Raw genomic sequence first — 25,535 nt, 5'->3', positions numbered from 1 at the left:
GAGAAGTCATACAATTTTTGCAGAGGCTGGTGAACTCAAATACACATACTTCGAACACTCTTAAGGCTTGATTCTTCCTAGGGCTGTCAGAAAGCCAATTTTCAATGACTTGGCCCTGATATAAATGACAAGTAATCTGTGCTTATGGACAGTATTGCCCATACTCACATTTTGGCTTTTACTTGTTAGGCTCTCCTGGTTCACTTAAAGATTCTTTTCTGCTTCTATTCATGCTGGAAAGGATGATGGGGAGCAGCACAAAAAGACCACAGTAGCAGATGAAGTGGGTGATACGAATGAGAATTTCACCCACAAGGAGAGTATTTTCTAGTGCATACCACCGACTGCTCTAGATTCACTTTGGAAATTCTAAAGTTGAATGTGAAATGATCTTGACAGACCAGGGAATCTGCCCCTTTGTGTTTAGCATTTTGTAATGAGCTTCTCTGAAACCAGCACACAGCGTAACACCTGTATATTAATAGAACCTGTCTTTCAGCAATTAAAAAAAGAATAGTTCTGTAGAGATACTGCAATGAAACTGTAGAAATGGATTTTAGAAAAAAACCCCACAAGTTCATGTTGACTTATGTTGCCTTGCCAAAATGCTAATTTCTATGCTCTAAGCAGACTGATAAACTGGTGACTATAGCATCGATATTCAAATCTATATAACACTTGCAATGTCAGTGGATTTAGAGGCTGGTAAGTTATTGCTATTTTAATGTCTGAATTCTACGTAAAGAAGATGAAAAAGGCATGTCTTGAAAATTAGAAAAGATATGCACATATCTGAGAAGGAAAGAAATGCTTCAAAGGACCACAGTAGCAGGAAATATCAGGACACAAAACCAGAAGTGAAGTAATATGAAGCAAATTCAGGATATTTTGGATCTACTTCAGCTATAGTGAACCGTAAGGAAGACATGAACTTTTGTATTTCTGGCATTCTCTCAAGACATTCTGGTCCTGCTTTGCGGAAAGCCTATCCTGGTAACCATGCATGCCATGACAGCTGTCTGGCAGTTCAAATCCAAATTTGAAAGATATAAGACAAGATATATGCTTAAAGTAATGTGTATTGATGTCTTCAACTTTAACTGTTGTCCACCTGGTTAATAGATGTTTGCTATACTATGCTGTATATGTAGGGAATTTAGTAAGTCCAAATGAAAATGGAAAAATGTAAGGAAAAAACTGAGAAAAGGATCAGGGGGAAAGAACAAGATCCTGTTGCTTATTCAGTGTTTTTCAGATTTTTGAAGGAATACATTCTATTGAGAATATCAGGAAAAACAAGTGACTCCGGTTTTCATGGTGACACAACCTTTGTGAATGGTATCTGCACTTCAATGACATAAAGTGGTTTCACTTCCTAGTTTAAGTGGCTGTACTTCCTAGCTTAACAATCATTTTATAATTAATGACAATTCTGAAAGTTAAAAAAAGGTATACCTTGTTGAATACTCCATGTTCCTAACAGTACTACGTTACTTTTTTCAAATCTACATCTGAGTCAACAATTTTAGGTCATTTTTGTTAGCTGTTATGCTAGAGGTGTAATATGTTGCTATAGAACTGAAGTTTAAAGAAATTGAAGTAATGAATACATCTTTTAGAACAGGCCATAGAGCTTTTGTACATTAAGCGACTACACTAGCACTACATTAACCCTATTAAAGGTAATTTTTCCAGCTCATTGGTGATTGGCATTTGGTACTGATGTTTGAAGAATTGTCATTGCATTGATTTTATTCTTTGCCTCTTTAATAAAGTGTGGAAGAAATGGCAAAGGCAGAAGTTAACTGTCCTTTGGTAAAGCCATTAAGCACTTAAGAAAAAGGTTCAAACATTTAAACCATGCAAAAATCTTTGAGGATATTATATATGTTTTTAATTTTGCAACATGAAAAAGTCCCACTAGTATGAACACATTTACATTTGATTGATACAACAAAAAAGACCAAGTTAAGATGATGAATGCCACACCTGCACTCACAGAATAACGTCATCTAACAGCAGAAGTCTTATTAAATTTTACTGTACACCCTTCTCAAGACGTGAGTTAGGGCATACGCTAACAACACAGTGTAGTAGGCCACCTGGTGGTCAAATCAGCTAATTAGCCATCTTAAACGAACACAAAATTAGAGGACCATACAAAGGAAAGATAAACATGAAAGAAATGCATAAACCCCCATCAACTAAAGCCTATTGGAACTAATGTAAGTACATAGAAAAGAGAGTGTTTCTTCAGCTTATCTTAGGTTTTCTGGGAGTGGTCAGTGCTTGAGGCAGGATACCAAGGTTGACTGAGTAATGTTTACTTCGGTTAAAAATGAACAGTAGCTGAGTTCCTAGGCTTTTCCATGCCACTTTATAAAATCAGGTTCAATAACAGGTCAGTCTATCACACTACACCCCTCAGCTCCCTAGGAAAGACCAGAAGAGAATCCATAACTGTTTTTTCCAGGAGCTTCCCTGGGAAGCTTGAACACAGGGTACACAAAAACACGTTGGCCAGCACCACTACTTAAAAGGGTGTAGGAGCTAAGACTGCTATGCCCACAGATCTAGATCCAAATATCTTAGAGCCATACAAAGCAATGACAACAGGCATCAGTGCAAGCTATTGTTGATGCTACACATTCAGACTCACAGAAGAAGTGGATATGAATTGTATGGTCACTGTTGACTAGTGACAAGTAGCTGAGATGCCTGAACAGATGAGTTAAAAGTCAAAACTTCAGAAAGATCCTCAACTGTTGGATGACCTGACAACTAGGGATTAGAACATGGAAGAGTGCTTAGTTTGAGATTTCTTTAATCAGAATCTGCTGGTGTTAAAATCTGTAGCGCTAAGGTAGCAAATTCTGGCCCTGGCAGATTAAGTCACCAAGCTAAAAGATACAGCTACAAAAAGAATTCAAAGATGCAGCAGTCTCCGAAGAACCTGGAAAAGCAACCATATGCTTCAGGAGGAAAGAATTCAGAAAGTGCCAGAGAGCAAAGCAGTATGCATGTGACTGGAAATGGTGGGTGTTCTATGACACTTTTAGCCTTATAAACCCATAAATATCAATATAAAAGCCTTTTCTCATAAGACCTCTACATTAAGTTCACAAACAAATCATACCCACGATCCAGATGACCTATGCTGATTTTAATGGAACCAAATGCCTAAACCATCGGATCTCCCATCACTCTAGGTCTCCCTGTTTGGAGGTTACCCAGACAGTGAAGAGATGTTCAGAATACATATAGGCACCCATGAGCATAACAGCTTTTAAATGATATGCAAGTTATTACAGTAGTATATTTCTAGTGACTGGTTTGAAGGGAAGGAAACAGGGGAAATTGGTAGAAGATTCATTTTCTGGCATGCATTCACTTGGGTAAAGTGCAGGAAATACAGTTCCTCACTGTTTAAACATGCAGGGACAAACCAGAATATTTTAGCTATCATCAGGTGAGTGTGCCTCAGCACCAAGGTCAGGATTTCCTACCTGCTGGTTTACCACAGCAATGAAGAACACTGTCTGTGGAAATGGTTAGTCCACAGAGAGAGAACACCCTGCCATTCAGCCAAGAAATAGCTTGTGGAACACATGGTTTTTAAAAGAGATGCAAAAAGCTCCTCACATATATCCCACCTATCCCCCCCAATACGCAGTTCTGCTTGCTGTTGCCTGTTGCAGTTGGCCAGCAATATTATACCTCCCTTTCAATCTAGCTTCTAACAGGAAGAGTTGAATTTTAATTAATGTGAGGCAAACAGAAACATTTTCCATGAAATACACATTTTATTGCTTAACATTTTAATACTCTGAGTAACTTTGAAATGTGCCAGGAATAGCAAAGCTCACTTATTCAGCATTTGTGCTGTCAGACAAAACACATGTATATAGATATATGTCTTACAAACAACTGAACTAAATGAAGATACGTGTCTTTAAGTAATTATATTCTCTTTGCTTTGCATCTATACTAAGTTCCTAACTATGTTAATCTGCTTTTATGGAGGACTCAGTACTGTTCATTATTTTGTAGAGATACATCCAGCACTTGAGCTGAGTTTAAAAAAAAAAGGTGGGGTGTGGGTCTGTCTGCAGCTGGAGGCAGCAGGTGGTGTCTTAAAGGTGAGATACTGCCCATCAGATAACTTGTGGTACATTGCCTCTCCTGGAAGACAACTGCACTGTGCATGAGAAGGGAGCAAGATGTGCTGTTGCTTCTGGGTAATATAGAAATTCCTAGATTCACTGATTCCAGAAACCAGGGCTCCCTGGGGATCTCTGTTGGAAGGAACGCTATTTTCATTCTTACTTACCCCTACACTCATTCACTACTTCTACCATGGTGTGGGAAAAATTATAGAGGAGCTGCTACAGGAGCTCTGTATCACCAGGAGATTTTCCTAAAGCTCTGCAATTCTGTAATGGAGATACCCCACTTTGTTAAAGTGGAAGACCATAGCTCAGTCCCTTGAAATAGTCTCCCCTCTTTTATTTGCCCTTGGCCCTTTAACTTTTTTTTTTTTTTTTTTTTTTTTAGTTACTCTGTATTGACCATGGCAAAAATCCATAGGCTTTTGCCAAGTGTGCAAAAAATTTGTAAAAACGGTTGTTCATCTCTGTGAAAGACTGGACTGTCCATCTGTCAAGTGTTCTGCCTGTTTCCCGAGGGGCTCCTGTTTTCTCATGGCCAGCAGCAAAGTCCTTCAAAAATCAACAGATGCCACCCACAGGTGACTCAGATTCTTTCAAGTTTTCTGCATTTAGATTAATACTCCTGTCCAGGTTTCTGTTTAGGGGTTGCTTATTCATTGCCTCTTTTTGACATTTCTGTTTCCTATGTTTAGATTGCCATCAGCTACTCACTAGAGGAACGGGGCCTACTCCATATTACACTGGAATACCTCTAAGTATTCCTCTCAGTTTTGTGCTAACTTCAGTTTAACATCTAAGTGTTCCTCGTCTTCAAATATGTCCTATTCAGCTGGAATGCTAGGGAGCAATCACAGCGACTTTCCTGTTCCTTTCAGGTACTGCTTTGAATATTGCTTTCCAATTGAAACCAGGGCTTGTACAGACCTGTGGCCACGGGTGTGTAGAATTCTTGTGAAACAACTACAGTAAACTTTAAGCGACGACATCTCTTATTTCAGGGCTTCCTTTTTGACTGACTACATTTATCCACTGGTCTCATGGTGATTTCATTGCACATCTGCAGTGCCTGGTTGCATCTCTCCAGTCTAATTTCGCTCCTTATCAGTGTTGCACTGCAGCTGGCTCCACAATCCAGCTGGTATCAAATTAGTCATTGATCTAATAGCATAGTTGCAAATATAGCAATTGAATGCCTGGCAGCCTTCTGCATTGCCAGAACACTCAGAATCTTTAGATCTGCTTAAGTCACATTACAGATATCTCCTTCTTCATTAAAACCTTAAATTCTCAATGGTTTCAGACACTATATTTTAATTTCAAAGCTAACTGCAATATTCAATCTGTCTGCCTGGCTCTTTTTCTCAAAAACATTTTTCCTTCTACTTTTCATGTTGCCTGTTACACTACATGTTGCACTAACATGCCTACATTTTTAGCCAGTCTGCATCTGCCCTGCTTCATGGGTTCCTTTGACTTAAATCTATGTGTGTGTTCTGCTGTTTCTGTTTTGGCACTTCCTTGGATTGTTTGGCCACTGTTTGGAGGTGTATATTAGATTGGCTTTACTCTAATGTCTTCCCTGTGAATGGGAACTGTGTATTTTACAAGTGATCCTGGGGAAGAGATACAATTAAGAAATGTTTTATGTCTCCAGTTACACACAGGTGCTCTAGTTCCTGGCGCCATATCATATCGTCTTTTGTTTCTGGTATTGGTTAAGAAAACCTTTTTATAGCTTTAAATTTACTTAGAATTATTTGTATCATTCTGATCAATTTGTTTTAGAGAGTAAAACATTGTTTCTAATGCCTCAAAGCAAAGCATTTTTTGTCCAGAGTTCCAGTTTTCTTGCTGCTCAGAGTAACTGCTATCTATGTCCTATGATTTTTAGGTGTTTTGCATGTGGGTAATCACAGGTATTGCCTTCCTCTCTAACGTGACTGTTGCCTCAGATCTCATACGCTACATTTGGGGAAATAAGATGCAAGGATTTAATATTTCTAGTCTTAAACTGGCTCTTTATTCAGTCCCTTGGTTGACTCTTGAACTTTGGCAGACCCAGGGAGCCCAGACTAATAGTGTCCATCTGCAGTGAAGCCTGCTCCTTTGCGTCTAATCCTCTGGGCACCATGAGCGAGCTCCCAATCTACCATGTGCATTCATGAGTTGAGGATGAACTGCTGTTTGGACATATTTACAAAAAAATCATCCCGTATGTTTATTAAAACTGAATCAAGTATGCATCTTCATATCCATTCTAATTTTTAGTAGGCATCTTGTGCATTTTACTCTCTACTTAGCAACGAAACTAACTGCACAAAGACTATAAGGCTCATACAGCACAATGGCCATAGCATTTAACCATTACTGTTAGAAAGAGGAATGGACAGAAAGATCCCCAGCTCAGCACAGAGGCAAAGGTGGAAAAGAGGGGTGATTTTCACCACCTGCTTTATTCTCTCTCTTTTTATTTATTTATTTATTTATTTATTTAAACTATTACATGTTTCAGCCTCTAGTGTAAACACCTTACATATTCTAGTAGATAGCTAACAAAAAAGAGATACCTGAAAACCATAACTGAAGATTGAATCAGGTAGAAGTTCTAAGAGTAGAATTTTCCTTTGACCCAAGCTGAAATAATAAGGAAACTAAATATTTTCAGAAAGAAAGCTTTTCTTTTTTTTTTTTTTTTTCTGGGACCTGGGGAGAAAAAAGGCAAAAATCTTCCATACTCACACTATGAGGCATTTGACTATTGACTTGCTGGAGAGAAATGAACCCTAACTATAAATTACATACACTTACTGAAAAAACAAAACAATAGAGATGAACTTTTTGAGACAACAAAGAGGGATCACATAACTAAATACTTCTCACCTCTGACAGTGTTTATGATAACAAACTAAGAGATCTTGGGAATTACTGTTCTTACACTTGGATAGCAGACACATAGTCCTCCTTGATGAAGGCCAGCAAAACCCATGTATGTCAGTCTCAATACATCATTCAAAAAGGCTAATGTTAATCTTTAGAAAGTTACCACCTGAAAAACTCTAACGGCAATTCTATATCTATCATCTCCCATTTCTAAGAAAAATCAATTGGTAAAGCAGAGATGATCGAACTCCAGTGCAATGTCTGTCAAAATCTGGATGCATCACAGCAGGGTTTCAAACTAGAATATTGCATAGACATGACACAATGGTACTAAAAACCTCCTCTTTTCATGATAACTGAGAGTCAGTGAGAGATAACGCTGAGTGAGGCTGATCTTCATAACCTCTTTATACAATCAGTGGAGAGACAGATAAGAGAGAAAAGGTTTCTTCTGAGACTATTTCAGAGTGTTTAACTCAAGCTTCTGCTCTGAATCACCCATTAGAGGAACCTCCTCACAACAGAGGCTGGTCTACTTAGCTCCCTTAGTAGTCTTAATTAGGCTTCACAGATGATCCCTTCTCCCACTGTATCACTGGGGAAACTGCAACCTCTCCATAGCCTTCCCTGCAGCCTGTGACAGCATGTTTCTGGCCTGCTCGGTGGCACAGCTGAAGGATGTCCTGCACATCAGTAACAGCACCTGTCATTCTGCAGCACGGGGATGTGAAGGGTACAACCGCTGTCTTCCCCCAAAAGCATCTCTCCATAGAGCCAACTTTAACATTTACAGTTCATGATCACTGGAATTCTATAGCAACCATGTTTTCTGCAGTGCTAAAGTATCAGCACCCACAAGAAGTTAAGAAGAACCACAGGCATTTCTCACTGGCCACGGGAGTTGGCTGGAGCCTACCCTAGGACCCCACTGGACGTGATGCAACCGCAACCGCAACAACCATGAATGAAATTATAGTAATCGCTTATTTTACATTGTTAGAAGGAGAAGTTAGCACAAAATGCTGCAGCTATTTTTAGTACAATGTATTAAAAATGTATACACACAATGTAAAACCATCACCTAACCTTAAGTATGTAAAAAAGTTACAAATATATACAAATAAATATTTTATATCAATATTTTACATTGATGTTTTACATATTTTCAGTATAGAAATATAATATATAATATATATTTATAAAAATAAAAATACAAATAATATATATACACAAATAAAAATTCAGGAGATTATAAACTGGTATACTTCACTGCAACTTATTTTTTTATAATTTAGATATGTATGCATTGAATGTATTGCCACTGCAAGTTTATTGAGATTTAGTGAATTTGGGTTTCATATAGAAAACCTGCTAAAAAGTTTTTCTGTGGTCATCTGTTTTTTGTTTATTTTTAAAAAAGAAACATTACAGTATCAATTATTTATGAGGTATACTGATGAGGCGTAATTGGGAAAGAAAATAGTATTTCCTGTATTGTGTTTATGAAGCACAACATCACGGATAAAGCACATATTTCCTATAAGTTTAGAAAAAAAAATATGTTTTCTTGTGGAGTATGAGGTGAAAAAATAGGAAAGTGAATTAAAAATTGGCAACTAAATTGAGGAATAGGGTAATACTATTGCCCCATATATTTTTTGCTAGTTACTTTTTTATCTGCATCCCTCTAAGAAAGCCTCATCGACTAAGGTGCTAACCCCCTCACACGTCCACAAGGAACTTTAAAAATTATGTTGGCATTGTGTTACTAACACTCCTAATTTTATCTTACTTCAATATATTTTTTGCTGCTTCTTCCAACAAAAGTACTATGGGGCATCAGGTGGGACCAGTGGAAGGCAGCTTTAGAGAAGACAGGCGTGCAGACACCATGCACAGGTGGCTCATCACAGCACGGGGCTAAACCTGTGGGACTCCTGGAGGCGGGATGCTACGGCTTCTGTACCGTTATGTGGGCGCGGGATTACTGGACAACCTCATGCACTAAAAATATCTGAAGAACTCTATAGGACACGCTATTCTCTGATGGAGCTGATGGAGCCATTTTTCTGTTACATAGTCATTGTGTAAGATCTTAAAGGTAGTACATGATTTCACAAGCCAGAGCAAAGGCTGTGAAATATTAGAGTAAAGGTTCTGAGATGCAGTGTGATAAAGAGAAACCAGTCCTGGCTTCTTTGAATTTCTTCATTTTTATAGAGGGCTGATCTCCCTTATTTGACATCATTGTAGATGAGACTTTATGAGTGAATTGTGAGTGCAAATTCACAAATCACTTCATGAGATGTTTTCAGTTCATATGAACTTTCATAAAATCTGCCATAACGCATTAAAGACTAGCCTCAGAGTGGGCAGCTCCTAGGACTCTGCAGTGCTTACATGTGGTCTGCATATGATCCAGTGTGTCAGCAAACAAAAAAATACAGATAACCTAAACTTTAGATGAATGGATAAAGTTTTGAAAGGTTGTGCTAAGAACAATGTAAATCAGAACATGCCCGTGTTTTGGAGACTCATATGGCCTCTTTACTCAGTTCAGGACATCGAAGAACATTGCAGCACCGGTATTGCTGTCCCTGGTGTTTGAGCGCACATATAACGGCACAAAGATAACACCTTTTCTTAAGGGACTCTTGGTCCAATGATTAGGCCAGAATGCTGCTATACTTCAGCTATTCTTACTTGTCCTTTAGAGAATGTGAATAATTTAGTATATCTGAGACTAATCTTGAGCCTTTTCTACCTTGTTTGGACACTAAGCAGTCCTAGCATATAGAAAGCAATGAGGGTTGTAATTTTCATCATCCTTTGGGGTGAATGAAGGTGCCATTTCCATTTTTTAAAAACTAAAAATCCCTGATGAACAGAAAATGGCTTTGGGTAATTTACTGCTGGATGTATGCACTCAAACCACCACAGCTGAGTGTGCCAGACCATTGCTTCAGTGCTGAATATTTGACAATGCTTTAAGGTCTCACTGCTTGGGACCTTATGCTACCATTTTATACCAGCAAGGGCACAAAGACAGAGCATGTGGAGTTGACTAAGATGCTTGACGTGATGACTGTAAATTGTCCACATTTTGCAGCTGTAGTAAGGAATGGTGGTGACAGCTATGTGGTACACATTTACTTTTGTTTGAAGTCGAATGCCTCTTTCATTCTAGACACACTGCTTTAATCTCCCAAAAGCTGTGCTGGCTTTTGCTACAAGCTCAGTAAATACTGCTTTGCTACAATGTGAAGTTCATCTTCAATGTCATGCAGGGAAGAAATGGGAGAAACCCACTTATTCTTGTGAAATGCATGAAGCCACTTCTTGCAGAAATACAGCGAGACTGCTCCATAGAAATTACAACGCTGCCTTTAAAAATGCATGTTTACGTTTGAAATACATTATGGAAGCAACCAAGAAAGTGTAAAAATATTTTTCATATTCTTTCTTTATCCATTCTCTAGGCTTACTTTGTAATTCTGCAGACATGGTAATCAGTGTTTTCCTGTTGTAATTGTATAAGTCATTAAAACTTAACATTTATCTGCTCTAAGTAAGACTTTTCGCCAACAATAATTTTCTTTTCTGCTTTTTAAAATACAAAATTTACCAGAAGTAGCAAGGAATTTAATCATATTACAAAGTTAAACATATAGACCACTGAAAAATGAGCTGGTTGTTATTGTATGTGTCACAAAGGAGTTTTCACTCTGTTCTCCAGTGCAACTGAAGTGAAAATACTTGTCTAGAAGAAGTTAACCAATTTCATCACCCCCTGCAATAAGAGACTAGGAGACTTTGCTGTGTCAGGCCCTGAACTCATTTAGTTGATGTTCTAATAGCAGTCAGATTTTTACTGCTGCTTGGTGTATCAGGCATTTCTGAGACCTCTCATATAAAACAGTTGATTTTCCTACCTAGTGTGGAAAGTCATAGACGTTCTTTAACTGTTGAGGAAAAAAAATCGAACCCAGCCTAGCACATGGAAATTACTGAACGTCATGAAGAACAGTAACTGAAGTCAGAGTTTTCTGCAAAACTTAGCTCAGTCATTTTACTATATGACAGTTAAAAGCATACTACAATGTCAAGGGCAAAGAATAACTTCCATTGAGGCATGTATCAATGCATGTATGTAGACATAAGCAAGTGCTGTAATTTACTATTGGTAATGAATATCTCCATTGATATTATTTAGCAGAATAATCTTTCTCTTTTTCTTTAAGCGTTACATATGCTTTGTCAGTTAAAATGAAAGCTTTCACTTTGGGACATAATTTGCTAATAGCATTAAAGTAATATTTCAAAAAGGTGGTGATTTTTTGCAAGGTAGCCTAAAAGTTTATTAGCAAACTATAATGACTATTCTGATTGCAATTAAAAAGCCCTCCCAAATGGGTCAACACACCTACGTGCTATCCGCAATCATTTAGATTTTAACATCATGGTTATTACTTATTATCAGGCTGCACAATGAGATATTGATTACTTTTAACCTTTAGATCTAAGAATTCAGGAAAAGTTGAGGTAGTAGTGCAGCCTACCTTTCCTGTCTGGTAAACTTACGGCCTTTAGTGGAATTCTAATGATTCCTATCGGCAAGGCAAATCTGAAATTGGTTTATTCTCTTGGCTGATACAGAAATGATGACTTCTCGAAAAACACTGCATGCGTAGCAGATTTGTAGTTACTACCTACAAGGGGCTCAATCCTGCAGTGTGCTGAGAGCTTCCTCCAAAGTGATGATCATCATCTTCTCCCACTGACTGTTTTAGCAGCTTCGCGCAGGCACTGACAGATTACCAGACAGACAGAAGGCATCCCGGACCGTGCAGAATACGCAGTGCAGGAGCAAAAATCTTCACGTTTTCTAGTTTATAACCAATCCCCTAAGCATATTGTCCAAATATATCACTCTACAGGCTGTTAAACTTTTAATAAGTTTTCTTTGTACAGAAAATCTGCTTGAAATAAAGACTGAACTACAATGTGGCTTCAGTAGGTACACAGGACTCGTTTTAAATGGAACAAAGTAATCCAATTAAACTAATCTGTTTTACAAGTTAAAATGATACGAAGCACATTAATTGATCCTTATAGGCTGCTGCTATTTGAGCCCTCTCTCGGTTTGCGCAGCATTTGGAACCGCTTTGCACATTTGTATCCTCTAACGGCAGACAACTCGGTCCTCCAGTTCAGGAGAATTATGGGCAAGAGAAACATATAACTGTTATGTGTTAGATTAATTTGCAGAACACTTGGCATTATTATTGCCAAGTAGTCAAATTGTTCCAAGTTGTTCCGGAAGGTTGTTATTAATAGTATGTTTTCTGAGGAAAGTTCTGTCTACTTTTGGAACTGCATTTCTGTTGCCAAGGAAACTCCTTGAAGCACAGCATTCTAGGAGCACGCTGCTGCTTTTGTTTGCCAGTATCCTATTCATATCATCTAAGTAAGCATTTTACATACTTCAGCCTCCAGTTTCAAATGTTTAAGTTTTTATGTATTTCTATTACTGCGTTAAATATAGTTTGTGCTTCTTTTTAAACTGGGGTACTCTTGTAAGATTATTTTCAGAGTTGCATTAAAGGACAGGGTTGTGGGTTTTGTGTTGGGGTGGTGTTTTTTTTTTTTTTCCACAAGTTTGCAATAAATTAGTTTTAATTTGAATAATAGCTCCATAGGTTATAGCACTACTCCTTAAGTGTTAATTATCTTTTCACTCTGAAATTAATGTACTCATTTCCTACTGACTCCTCTACACCATTATTGAAGTGCTGAGGAAAACATGTCATTGAGTTCTGAGCCAGAACTGTTGTTGTGATTAATCCTGGTCACATGGCCAATCTCTGCCAAAAGATCACTGAAAAAAGGTGACAAAGACAGTGATTTCCTGTCAGCAAAGAGTACGACAGGGCTGTCTAGAAGTGATGCAAATGAGGGCAACTTTCACCAGGGTTTGTTTGATCCACTCCGGGCCACAGCGCACTGAGCCAGGGCGAGCGGCACAATGGAGCAGCAGCGCACCCAGAGGAGAACATGAACTGCACCTTCCGAGGAGGGAGAGCTTCCAGTAGGGAAACAAAAACTGCTGGGAGATTTTTTTCCCCTCAACTTTTTTTGAACGGTATCCTTAGCTTTTGACGTGCATTTTCCTGTTATTTAATACAGTGAACTGCTTCCCTTTGCTGAAAGAGTTTAGCAGGTAACCTGTTCAAAAGCCGTGTCAACTAAACGTTTTCAAAATCTCTGCACTCCTAAGGTTCTTTTTCCATCTGTCATGACCATCGTTGCTGAAGACTTACTAGTGCAAGACTTACAGCTTGTGCAGTTTGTATTAAAAACACCATACATGACTTGTAATCAGACACAAAAATATCATTTCTTCTATTTGATTTTAAAAATGTTTAGTTAATTTTATTCTGAACATACTAACAATTTTAACAATCATACTGTACTTATTTAAATGGGGGTTTAATCTAACACAATTAAGTTTTGCAATTAATCTTCTGAGGAAAATTGAAAGAATTATCATTAACTTTTCTGCCTGGTATGCTCATTTCTAATCTCCACAGTTCCAGTAAATACTGATTTGCTTCATTTTTTAACATTCAAGGTACAGAATTACTCAAGTTGCCACTAAAGGGCTAATTAGCAGAGTTTAAATTCTTTGGGTTTGATCCTCCAGTAACGGCATACGAACACAACTGAAGTCAATGCAAGTTCTGTGTACTTAGAGCTTATGAGATCAGGCTCACATGCAGTAGATTAAAATGAAATAAACATGATACTTTCGGCATTAAACTGAGCTATTACAGCAGTACAAAGAAGCAGGAGTCCAAAACCATGGAAATGCTCCTTTTAATTTTTTCTTAGTCAATAGATAAAGCGTTAGAGGACAAATAAACTGCCAGCAATTCATTCTGTGACTGCCATTTTATCAAACACTAGTTGATTTTCAAAATCATTAGCTAGTTTAAGACTGTAAAGCTGAAATCATTTAGGGCTATGGGGGAGCATAGTGAGGAAGAAGTTTCTCTTTTTGTAAATTTTGCACTAAAATCTAGGTAATGTGGAGGAAGTCATACATAAATATTTAGAGTTAAAAAAAACATGGCTGTGCTGCTCCTATTATATTAAGGGCAAAATAAAACCTAGTTAAAGGGAGATAATAAGGATCCTAATAAAAACCTATGAAGCTCCTGGAATATTACAAAACAAAACTAAGCTGAGAGTTAACTTAAACCTATATTAAATCTGAAAACAGGGTACTGGGAAAATAGTCTAACCATGAAAATACATTTTATTTTCCCATATGCAATTTTAGCATTTATATATTACGTTACGCTGCTTTAATGTATGCTTTTCCCTTCCGATTTACCTGTTTTATCATTGCTCCTTCCCATTCATAGACTCCTTAGGGGCAATGATTACTGTTGGTAACAGTGATACCACAGCAGGTTCCCTGGCAGAGGCGGCTTGCTGAGCTGGCTCAGAGGTGCAATTACTTGTCAGTTCAATAACTGAGAAGAGGGATCTGTGGGTTTAGGAGAATCCACCAAAATGCAGAGAGTGCAATTAGCAGGTTCACATTTGAAGCTGTAGCTGATAAAGAATGACTGAAGCAAGATCTGTGTTTTCATAACACCCCACATCATTGAGGAATTCTGATAATAAGAGCTGCCTGCATTTCTCTTTACAGTTTTCTTTCCCTACAGGCCAGAATGGCTGTCTTCACTGCAAAGTGTAGGCAGCGCTCCTGCCCCTTAGCTGTGAACGCCAGACCATCCACGACTCTGTAGAAGATTCTCCAAATAAAAAGGATGTCACTATTGATTAGAAGAGAGGTTTACTAGGCTAGTTTTATAAAACTATTAATACTGTTTTTGAGGGCATGATTTATTGTTAGACGAATCTCTGAAATTAAGGGTGATAAAGACGTAGTGATTTATCTGATCTTTCCTTTGGTAGTGCAGAATTGTTCCCTCAATTACATTTGCTAATGTTGTCTTTTGTCTACTTTTAAATGTCTGAAATTATGGGGCTTTCAACACTTCTTCGGGAGGTGGTTGGTTTTTTTTTTTTTTTTGAAAGGCTAATAGATCTTAATGCTATGCACTCAAGCTTTTTACATTACCTGCAAATACTCTTCCTGCTTTATGGACACTCCTCAGTCATCTCTTAACCAAACTCCACATTTCTAGTTAAGTCTTCCCTTCGATCCTTAACAATTTGCTTGCTGCTTTCACTAGGAAGGTATATGCAGAGAATATTCACTGTGGGAGGGCAGGCAGTCTGTTTCTACCCCTCTTCAAGTGGCTTTGCAGTGACCAGGTAGGTACTTTTTAGATGGGGCCTCTATTAATTAGCAGATGCCTTCCCCTGCTGAAATTGCAGAGCAAATAAGCTGTCTGTGCTTTAGGAGCAGTGCTGGTTCGTCTGTGCTGCACAGACTACAGACTCAGCTACTCTGTCTGGCACAAACTTTCCACTTTCGGAAGTGTCATGCCTATCATAATACAGAATTTCACAGTATCAAGAGACTATTACTTCCCATTTTGAATATACAACATTCCTCATTTTGTTACCATACTGTACTGCAAACTAATTCTTAAATTATTGCCCTCTTTTATTCTTTTCACCATGCATTATTGTAACAGTCTTACCATCTATAATTATTCGTAATGGTTATGTTTGAATATCGGAAAGGAAAGTATCCTAAATAGCACCTAAAATACTCAGGCTGGCTGCTTAAGCTTTGCTCCTTTTCACATTGATGGATGGATTTTTTCCTTAAAATTTATGGGTTTTCTTGTTTAGTATAGGACTAAAACTAGTGGTTAGATTAGGCATGGTACAAGCTGGTCTTGTATGGACAGGCACTACCAAAACACCTTATTTTAGATTCACAAGAAACTTTTTACCCATGTTTATTTCTGAGCCTAGCCAGGGCCAGGACTGTTAATATATATTAAGTTTGATTAACTGTTTAGAAAGTTAGGAAAAAGACATTAACAAAAATAAGAAATGATTATCAAAGCAAGAAATGGAGGCCACTGAATTAAACTCACTTGCAGCCTAAAATAGTTTGGACCTGAACCATATTTCCATTTATAAACATATTTTAACTCATGTGACAACCCTTTCTTACTGGGTATTTTAAATAAAAGGACTAAAATTAGAAAGAATAAAATGAAAGCAGACCATCAAGAAATTAGGATGCCAAAGCAAGAAAAAAAAAATTCTATTTAAAAAATTATCAAATCATGCAATCACAGAAGAAAGAAAACAACTTCTATTTGACCTTGAATGTACCATTTATTCGATAAGAAATAAAAAAAAGCTAGAGGGTAGTTGTTTCTTGTCATTATACTGTTGCTGATTCTGTGGTTAGTTATTAATTTTATTTTTTATGATTCACAATCTGCTCTTTGAAATATGCCATATGCTCAAAGCAATTCAAGGATGACAACTGTCAGAATTACTCCAATAAAAATTGCCTAAATGAGGAAGATTTACTGCAGCCTGATATTTCTGTCGAAAGCCCCTCCTTTCTTTCCCCCACCACCCCTCAGACCCGTAGACTACAGCTTCTTTAGACACACAGTGAAACCTGAATCAATTTTAGGATGAAATCACACATTTTGGGGGACTTCTTAAAAGTACTGTCTATCTAAAAGAAATGATAAAGCTTCTGGGCTGAGGCTGCTGTGAGAAATAAGAGAAACCATGTGTGTGTGTGTATATATATACACACATATATATGTATATATATACACACACATATTAGATGAAGACCCTATAATCAATATGCAAGTTCAAAATAATTTTGCTGACATCACAAGCAAGTGTGATGACTTAACATGACAATGTCTGCTTTATGTGTAACTAATAAAAATTAAATTGGAAGAGTCCTGTATCCTGGTAGCAGGAAACCAAAATCAAGGCAAATTTCTTTCTTCCCAGAAGAGGTCTGAAAGGTGGATAAAAATCCAGCTGAAAGCTCCAATCAAAACACATTTTGCTAAATGCTACCATTTCATTTTTTCCTTCATTTTACTTCACTCTATTTATTAATGCAGTTTCATTTATTTCTATTCATCTTGAAGACAAATCTTTGTCCTTCTATAGAATTACACCAAATAGAATGTGATAAAGGGAACTTTCTTGCAATTATGATGTCGGTGCAGCCTGTCAGCGCACAGGGGATGGAAATGAGGTTGGGGACAGGGAAGGGAATTCTAATAGACACCATGATACATACAATGAACGCAGCGATATCCTGTGAGAGAAAGACTTGTCAAGCTAATCAGATCTTCTATAGCTAGGTAAAGGCAGTAACGGTAGCGCTAACCTTGTAAAGATGCTGCTGCTGCTCCTCTGACATCATCAGGTCATGGCTGTCCATCACAATGGATTCCATGTCAATCAGCCAATCCCAGAGCTCCTGGTATTCTGAATCAAAGTCCAAAAGGCTGTAGATAAGGAACAAAATGTATTATGCATAAATACTGTGTAGTTGTTAAAATCTTGTATTAGAATAATATATTCTTGAAAACTCATGATGTTCCTAGTTATATTTCTAAAGAGACATTCTGTATTTTTACAGAGTGGATGAAAATGAAAACTGAAATCCAATTTAAGCCAGTGCCATGACCTAAATTCAGCTGCTGATGCCAAATCCTGACAACTGTTGGCATACTGCATTTGCTTCAAAAATTTTGAAATAGAAATCCCCCCTAGATGTTGTTGTTTAATGGTTTTTAAAGTGCTGAGTTTATATTGAGCAAACTTTGCAACAATCATATTGATATAATTCATATATAAACGTTATTTTCATTGAAAAATGACTCAATCCATTCAGCCATCCCTCTGCTGTCTATCTGCCTATCTCTGTAAATATCCTACATTTATTTTCATGGATGAGTAGATAGCATTTCAACTTAACGCCTTAAGATAGGCTTGAGTGAATATGGTAAGCCAGTGAGAACTAAGGCCAGATACAGTATTAGACAGGTGTTCCCTACAGACATGTAAGAAACAAAGGTAAGGACAGGAAGTCAAAACAATGAATCCTTGAATAGCCAGCAATCATTAAAATTCAAAGGAGGATCACTACGGTTTTCAACAAAATAAATCATTAGAATAAGGAGCTTAAAAGGATTAATGTGATTCTCTATTGAAAGCCTAGTGAATAAGTAAAGCATAGATTCTTCTAAAACACTGTGATACAAGACAGAAGGTACATGCTGAAAAACTGCGCATTCGTCAAAAAGATACCCCTTGAAAAGGGATCTTCAAACTTGCAAAATTGGAACTAACAAAAGCCTTGTCAGTAGTATTAAAAAACACCCATATTGATCAAACAATAGTGCATGTTCCACTAAAGCTAATTTCTCCAATTACTAACAACTTTTTTAGCAATGCCATTAAAAAATTAGCAGTATTTCAACAGAGAAACAATAAACTAAACATGTTTTTAATGTTATTAATACTATCACAGTTTCAGTTGTTATTAACTAGAGTACCATATGCATGGTAATTTTGAAAGCTTATAGATAAAGTTGTGACAAGTAGAACTGTCTTTCTGCAAGAAAGCAAGAGAGAAGAAAGCATTTGCCTTCTGTGGTATTATTTTCAATGAGTTGACAACAAAGGAAGTCTTGTATAATGCACAAGTGTTGATTCCTGCTTCTGAAGTAACTCTCTAGTTTAATCCACTGTACTTAGTATACTTTTACTCAATAATTTATGAGGTGCACTTACTTAAAATTGCCTGCTGCCCTGAGAAGGTAAGCAATGATGCTATTATAAAGAAGAGCAAGCATAAAAGGGCGAGAGTACTATTGTTGAAATATAATAGTTTCATTTGGAGTTCAGGGCTTTTCTCCTGTTTCAGGAGATATTTGACTTAGATATTATTTTGAAACTAAAATAAAACTAAACTCCATTTTGAATGGTATATTTGCAGTGATACTGAATCTTTATCCCTTCCTCAGAAAGCAGGATAACCATTCTGTATCTTTAGTATCTACTGCTCCTTTTTTTCCCCTTCCATCTTATAAAAATATTATCCAAAGTCATCAAACTGACAGGCAGTTATTAAAACATATGTTTTATGATACAAGAGGCTAGATTTTGCCTCATATAAATTGGTACAGATTCAGTTGGACTTGGACGGTTTGTACAAGTGAAAAATCTAAATTAAGATGTGAAGATGATGGGAAACAAAGGCTACATCCAACATTCATGACCTGCTGCTGCCAGAATGGGATGGGCTGCCTTTGGAAAATGCACCAGGAAGTGGACTGGGATTTTACTATAATAGGCAGAAGATGTGCTGGATCCAACCACCTGCTTTGAGTCTATAGAACCGCATCTTAGTTACAGTCCAAACTGGTCCATTTATTGGTGCAATAGAATGAATCGATCCTTTAAATACACACAAAAGCACTTTCCCCTGACCTTTATAAAACCCAGTTAAGCACTATGAAACAGCTGAACATTTTGATTTCTAGCTAAAGGAACTCAACCCAAAACAAAGAGTGGGAGAAAGAGGATCCATGGGAAAAAGCCCAGGAAGACATGCAAGATGTAATGGGGATTTCCCCCCCCACACACACAGTTTACATACTGTGCCTATTCTCTTTTTTGGTTTTCTGCTGTAAAATAAAGTCATCTGGGAGCATTTTTAAGCAAACTGTCTATGGCAGTTATTTGCCTGAGCCTGAAGATAGTGAAGTCAGCCTACAAAGCATCATCAATTTTTTTTTTAAATTTGATTGCAATGTTTTTAATAGTTCTAACATAACTCTGATATTTAAAAAAAAAAAAAAAAGGCAAAAAGCTTTGTTTTTAAACTGAATGCCTCACATCTAAATAGATGGATCTACTGATTACTATTAAATTGCTATTTGGAAAAGGATGTAAGTTACTAAGCTGCTAAAAATATGTTCAGAAAATCCAGCAATTGTAGGATCAGTGACAGGTTAAGATTAAAATATGACTGTCGGTATTTCTGTGGTATATTGAATATTTCTTTTTTATTCAGAATCTATTTTTTCTGGGCTTAGCAGATCTTTTTTTTCATATTGCCACAGGCAAAATCAGGGAAAGCATAACTTCTGAAATACTGATGTGTGTTACAGATGCAAGAACTACAGAAAAGATCTAATTTTGCTTGATTATCCAAATCCACCAATGGCTAAAAAAAGAATAAATTAGGTCATCTGTTTATTGCAAAAAAATATTCCTCCATTAGAAGTATCCAAACATTGCCAACAAGAATGCTATAACATTAGTTAAAGGGCAGGTAACTACAGCTTCCTTAATATAGGTTTGTTGGTTAATAAGCTAAAACCATTAGCTACATAACAACTAAAATGACATTAAGAAGTATATTTTATTTTGGTAAACAGGGAATCGGATATGCAGAGTTGCATGTCTAATCCCTTGAACCCTAAACATATTTCTTAAAATGTGGACATCAATTTATTATTTTGAATGAAAATTCATGAGCACCTTTCTCATGAGGAAACCAGTTCGTCTGTGGCATTAATAAATAAAAAGGAATGTGAAGCTATTTCCATCAGCTTTTTTCCCCATGTTTAACACACACTTCCAGTTTGTATTATTTCTTTGATGGCATAACTCACATGGTATTTAGAAGTGCTGTAAACACACGGGTATGCCTAAGGAAAAAATTCAGCCAGACAAAAAGTTCCTCCAAGTTTCTGGGTCATCATTTTTTGGAACTCCTTTCCATACACATATTTTTATTAGGAGGATATAGGAGAAAGCAGAGTTCTGACCTTAGTGGCTTTAAAATTGCTTTATATTCTGTGCATACTTAAAGCCCCCTCTAATGTATTTATCTCAAAGCCTCATCCATGAAGGCCCAATACTAGGTGATGACAGGACACCAGGATCTGTTCTTCATGTTGTGCAACGGTGCTGTAAATATCGTATCCATATCTCCCAATAGTACCTGTATAAACTCCTCCTCATTTTTGAAGGGATGCAATTTTTCCAGCCAGATTTGCTATAGCATTTTGCAGCTGCTCTCAACTACTCTTGCTTGCCTCTTGCTGCCTGGCTAGCTCGTGTTCTCCTGCAGCGGACAGTCATTCTCTTCTCTTTCATTGTCACTTTAGCCATTTCCATGCAGATACACATAAACCCTCTCTATTGCTGTTGTAACAAGACTGCTGTTCTGCAGGAAATCTCCTGTTCTTTACACACCCACTTGCATCACCCTATTCTGCAGATACTACCTTACCTATCTCAGTTTAACTATTTCCTACACAAAGTCACGTCCCAAATCTTGACCAAGGTGTTCATGAGTTCTTCATTGCCAGAACTTCCTTTTCCAATTGTTAACTCAATGTTGAGGTCTCGGAAACACAGTTTTATTAAATTACTGCCTGTAAAGATAAATGAGCCTCGTAAACATCCCCTCTTATTATACGGATGTCCCCTCTATATAAACAATTCTCCATCTACAATAACTTGTTCTCCCTGTAGACACCCTTCTTTCTCCTAGGTCAAACTTCCACAACAGCTAATGGATAGATACCCTAATTTTCCCAGTTATGCAAATGGCCCCTTCTCTGTAGAGGTCTCATTCTCTAGCTAGGTCATCCTACCATGGAATTTCTGTCCACAGTTTTTTTGTCCACTGTTTTTATGCAGTAGGGAAATGTTGTATCAACTGTATTTTCAAATATCTGAAAGGCATTTCCATTGTGTTCAATACAATACCTCAGACTGGTTCAACTGGAAGTTTTCCATCTGAATTCAGCCCACCCTAGTTTCTATAATGGCTGAATACATGGTATTGTATTTGTCTCCCTCCAGTCCTTCAGCCCTTGAAGCCACTGCTGAGCCTCTAAGGGATGGTCATAAGGGCCCAGAAAGGTGGCCACAACACAGAAAAGGTACGGAACGCTAGTAGGTTACCATTCCCAGTAATAAGCACATAATCACTAGTACAAACAAGTGCATTTAAGAACCTACTTGCTTTACACATATGGCATGTAGAGTTACAAACTGGATTTTTCCATGAGGCTGAAATCTTTGTATCCCCTATCCTCAATAAAATCAAATGTCTGTTGATGTCTTACCGTCTTATGTCCCCCACAAAATTCCAACCTTAAGTCTTGCTGATATTCAACTGTGGCTGCAAAATTAGAAGTTGGTTTTGAACGTGTAGCCCCTAGTGCACATTTATATACATATACACACCAATTCTGAACAAATTATTTTTATGGTTGGCACTAGCTGCACCGGCGTCTTTGAGAATCTGACAGATTTCTGCATATGTAATCAAGATCTCAGTAATCCTACATAATTAGCCCACATCAACTTTTCTAAAACAGTCATCTTTCCGTATAATAAGAGGGGATGTTTACAAGGCTCATTTATCTTTACAGGCAGTAATTTAATAAAACTGTGTTTCCAAGACCTCAACATTGAGTTAACAATTGGAAAAGGAAGTTCTGGTGATAAAGAACTCATGAACACCTTGGTCAATGACTTTCATTGCATAGGGAACTGCAGGCAAAAGTTCTACTGTATTTACTGATTACAAGAACACTTCTATCAGAATGAAGGTGTACCCAAACAATGAGCACTAGTTGGCTCCTTTGAACTGCTTTTGCCCCACACTATTATGAACTCACAGGTATGTTCTTATGTTCATTTAGGGGAGCTAGCAGTTGGAAGATATGGTTTTCAAAAGACCTTCAAGAAAAAGTCTTAAACCAGAACTACAAGTTTTCTTGGTTGTGAAAAAGGGACGGGCAGCAAGATTTCATTTTAGCATAGTCCAGTGATTAATTTGTCCAAGATTCTTTGCTCAAACTATTAAGAAAGAGTGCTTTTATATATACACTTACATACATAATATATATGGGGGGGGGGGGGAGGTTTATGTGTGTTTACACTTATTAAAAAACAGACTGGGAAGACCAAGTCAAGGGAAAACAGTTAAAATGAAAGCTTCCTAGAAGTACAGAACTGGGATGCTTGAATGGGTGAACTATAAGTGAATGTCTTCACATTCATATTTACTAGTCACTAGTAGAATAATGATTATAGAGAATTGTCTTGCAGAGATATTAACACATTATAAAGATACTTCCTTGGAAGATGCTAAGAAATCCAAATATATGAAACCATTGGAGGAGAAAAGTCTGAAGCAAAAGGACACATTATATTTTTTTATATCAAAATAACGATTGCTATTAGATAATGTTAGGTAGTCCTATGAACAAACCATGATTTGGATAAATTATCCAGAACCCATTATTTTTTGCATTCATATATGACAAAAAATAAACATCTAGAGAGAGTTTTCCCCTGCCTCTTGTCCTAGGAAGAAAAATCCTGGTTAACTAGAAGTAAGAAAAAAGTATATCATGTAAAAAAAATACAGATCAGTGAGAATAAAACAACAAAAAGAATAGTTCCCTACCCATTACTTCCCACTGTGTGAACTTTTGACATATCAGCAAACTCTTCCTTTCGCTTGCTACTACTGTTGTACTGCTCACTGTACAGCTTTAAGGACATCTGTTCAACAGCATCTCTTTGTGCTTCCAGATAGCATAGCTGAACCTCAGCCTAGAAAAAGAAAACAAAGAGAAAAAAAAACCACAACAGAACTTTTTAAAAAAAGATTCAGAAAGAATGCATTTAAAACAAATACTTTTGGACTGCAACAATTTTATCCAAATGATTCACACCATCATTTGTCTCCTTGCATGATAGTAAAAAAGGCTGAACCATTAAGTCAGAGAAAAGTACAGTGTATTCCCAAATGCTAGAATTGAACTATTTAGGTTTCTAACAGAGAATGTGCTATATATTCCATGAGATGTATATACAATCAAATGCTGCATAAAAATGTCTGAACATGAATGAAAAAGATATTAGAAATCATGCACTATGACAGAACAGGTAAGATACATAAAATAATATTTCTTACAGGCTTCAAGACTGATATTGTTAACACATTGTCTGTGTTTCATAATTAATGAAAGCCACGTTGCTATAGGTATTTTTGTTTTAAATAAGAAGTGTAAAAAACCCAAGTAAATTGGCATTATTCACATTCTGCTTTCCCATATCTGGTGTCCACTGATTACTCAGCAATTTTAAGTGAAAGGAAAAAGGCAATAAGCGAGATGTGCTGTTTTCCGTCAGACTCTGTGCCTGGCCAGAAGAATGTTGAATAATATTTGGCATCATAACTTATCGAATAGACACTTTATTTATTGCAGCTGTGGTGATCAGTTTGATTCTGGGGCTCAGAGAACCAGATGATAAAAGGATGAAATCTGCTGTTTGCCACACTTGCCCTTAGGAACAGGACAAAGAACAGAGGGTAGAGTAAGTTCAAAAGCACTTTGGGACCAATATGCTATTGTTTTCTTTTAATATGCTTCACTGAAAGAAAAATGCATTACAAATTCTGCTAATGCTTCAAAACCTGCTACTTCTGTGTAACTACATACTCTTATTTCCATTAGGAGGGGAACGGCTGCTTAACTATTTGGTGCTAAGGCAAGCAAATGCAAGAAGCATGGAGGAAATTTTGTACAAGGACTCTCTTGTATTTTCTACTGTGGGAGGCACTGAAGTGAAGAGTTTGCTTGGCTGCTGACAACACGACAGTTACCAATCTATGGAACAACGGCAGCTGTAAAGAGAAACAGTGACAGGGCTAGAGAGGAGAAGGGAAATCTGCAAAATCTAGGGAAAATGTAGGCAAGTGGAGGCAAATAGACACTGAAGAATGTCAGTAGGCAAAGTCTGAAGGAAGGTTGGAATGTCGTTAATAAGCTTGTGGTAATAACAGTTACGTATATTTGCTTATGCCTTGCCTTGGTGCAATTTTTGCTGAGTAATAATGTAGCTGATTTGGAAATTCCATTTCCTTTTAAAATTTCTCTTTCAAACATTTACAGCTTTCTCTCTCAGCTGCTTCTTACAGTCTGATTTTTTAAGTTTGGCAGTAAACCCCAATATGTTTTTGAGAAATTAAAAAAAATCAACAAAAAATACTAGCAATTTTCCAAGGACACGGAAGATGAAAATTCCAAGTAAACCATGCAGATCTTTTGTGTGTACATAAATGAAATACAAGGCCTTTCATAACTAGTCTGAAATAGTGGAAAATTAAACCACACAGGGTTACCAATGAAGAAACATTACCTGAATACAAGACTAACTAGTTGAGACTGTCTGGTTAGAGTAAAACGTTAAGGTTTGATAGAGCTATAAAACATGCTTTTTCAGAAACTGTAATTAAAACTGCTTTTTATATAACTCAGAACTGAACAAAAGCAGCAAATAAACAAACATCATCACCTTCCCAAACATCTTCACCTTCCTGTTCCCCTTCCACCCCCAAGCACATTTTCCTTTAAGTTGATAAACAATCCCCTTCCACAGTATATACAGGTTCCT

The 25,535-nt window shown here is 37.1% G+C and overlaps 1 protein-coding gene across 1 annotated transcript in view; it reads right to left on the bottom strand.

Moving 5' to 3' along the window:
* AKAP6 (A-kinase anchoring protein 6) overlaps nucleotides 1–25,535 on the bottom strand; it is a 235,430-nt gene that overhangs the window by 61,994 nt on the left and 147,901 nt on the right. Inside the window, exons 7-8 of the mRNA XM_075713039.1 lie at nucleotides 23,539–23,687; nucleotides 17,419–17,539 (exon numbers count right to left, since the gene is read on the bottom strand). Coding sequence (XP_075569154.1) covers nucleotides 17,419–17,539; nucleotides 23,539–23,687 — 270 coding nt within the window. The remainder of the gene's footprint in view (nucleotides 1–17,418; nucleotides 17,540–23,538; nucleotides 23,688–25,535) is intronic.

Source organism: Pelecanus crispus, chromosome 6 (assembly GCF_030463565.1).
Source record: "Pelecanus crispus isolate bPelCri1 chromosome 6, bPelCri1.pri, whole genome shotgun sequence".
Lineage (NCBI taxonomy): Eukaryota > Metazoa > Chordata > Aves > Pelecaniformes > Pelecanidae > Pelecanus > Pelecanus crispus.
The sequence above is the reverse complement of the archived record's forward strand: the minus strand, read 5'-3'. Positions and strand labels throughout refer to the sequence as shown.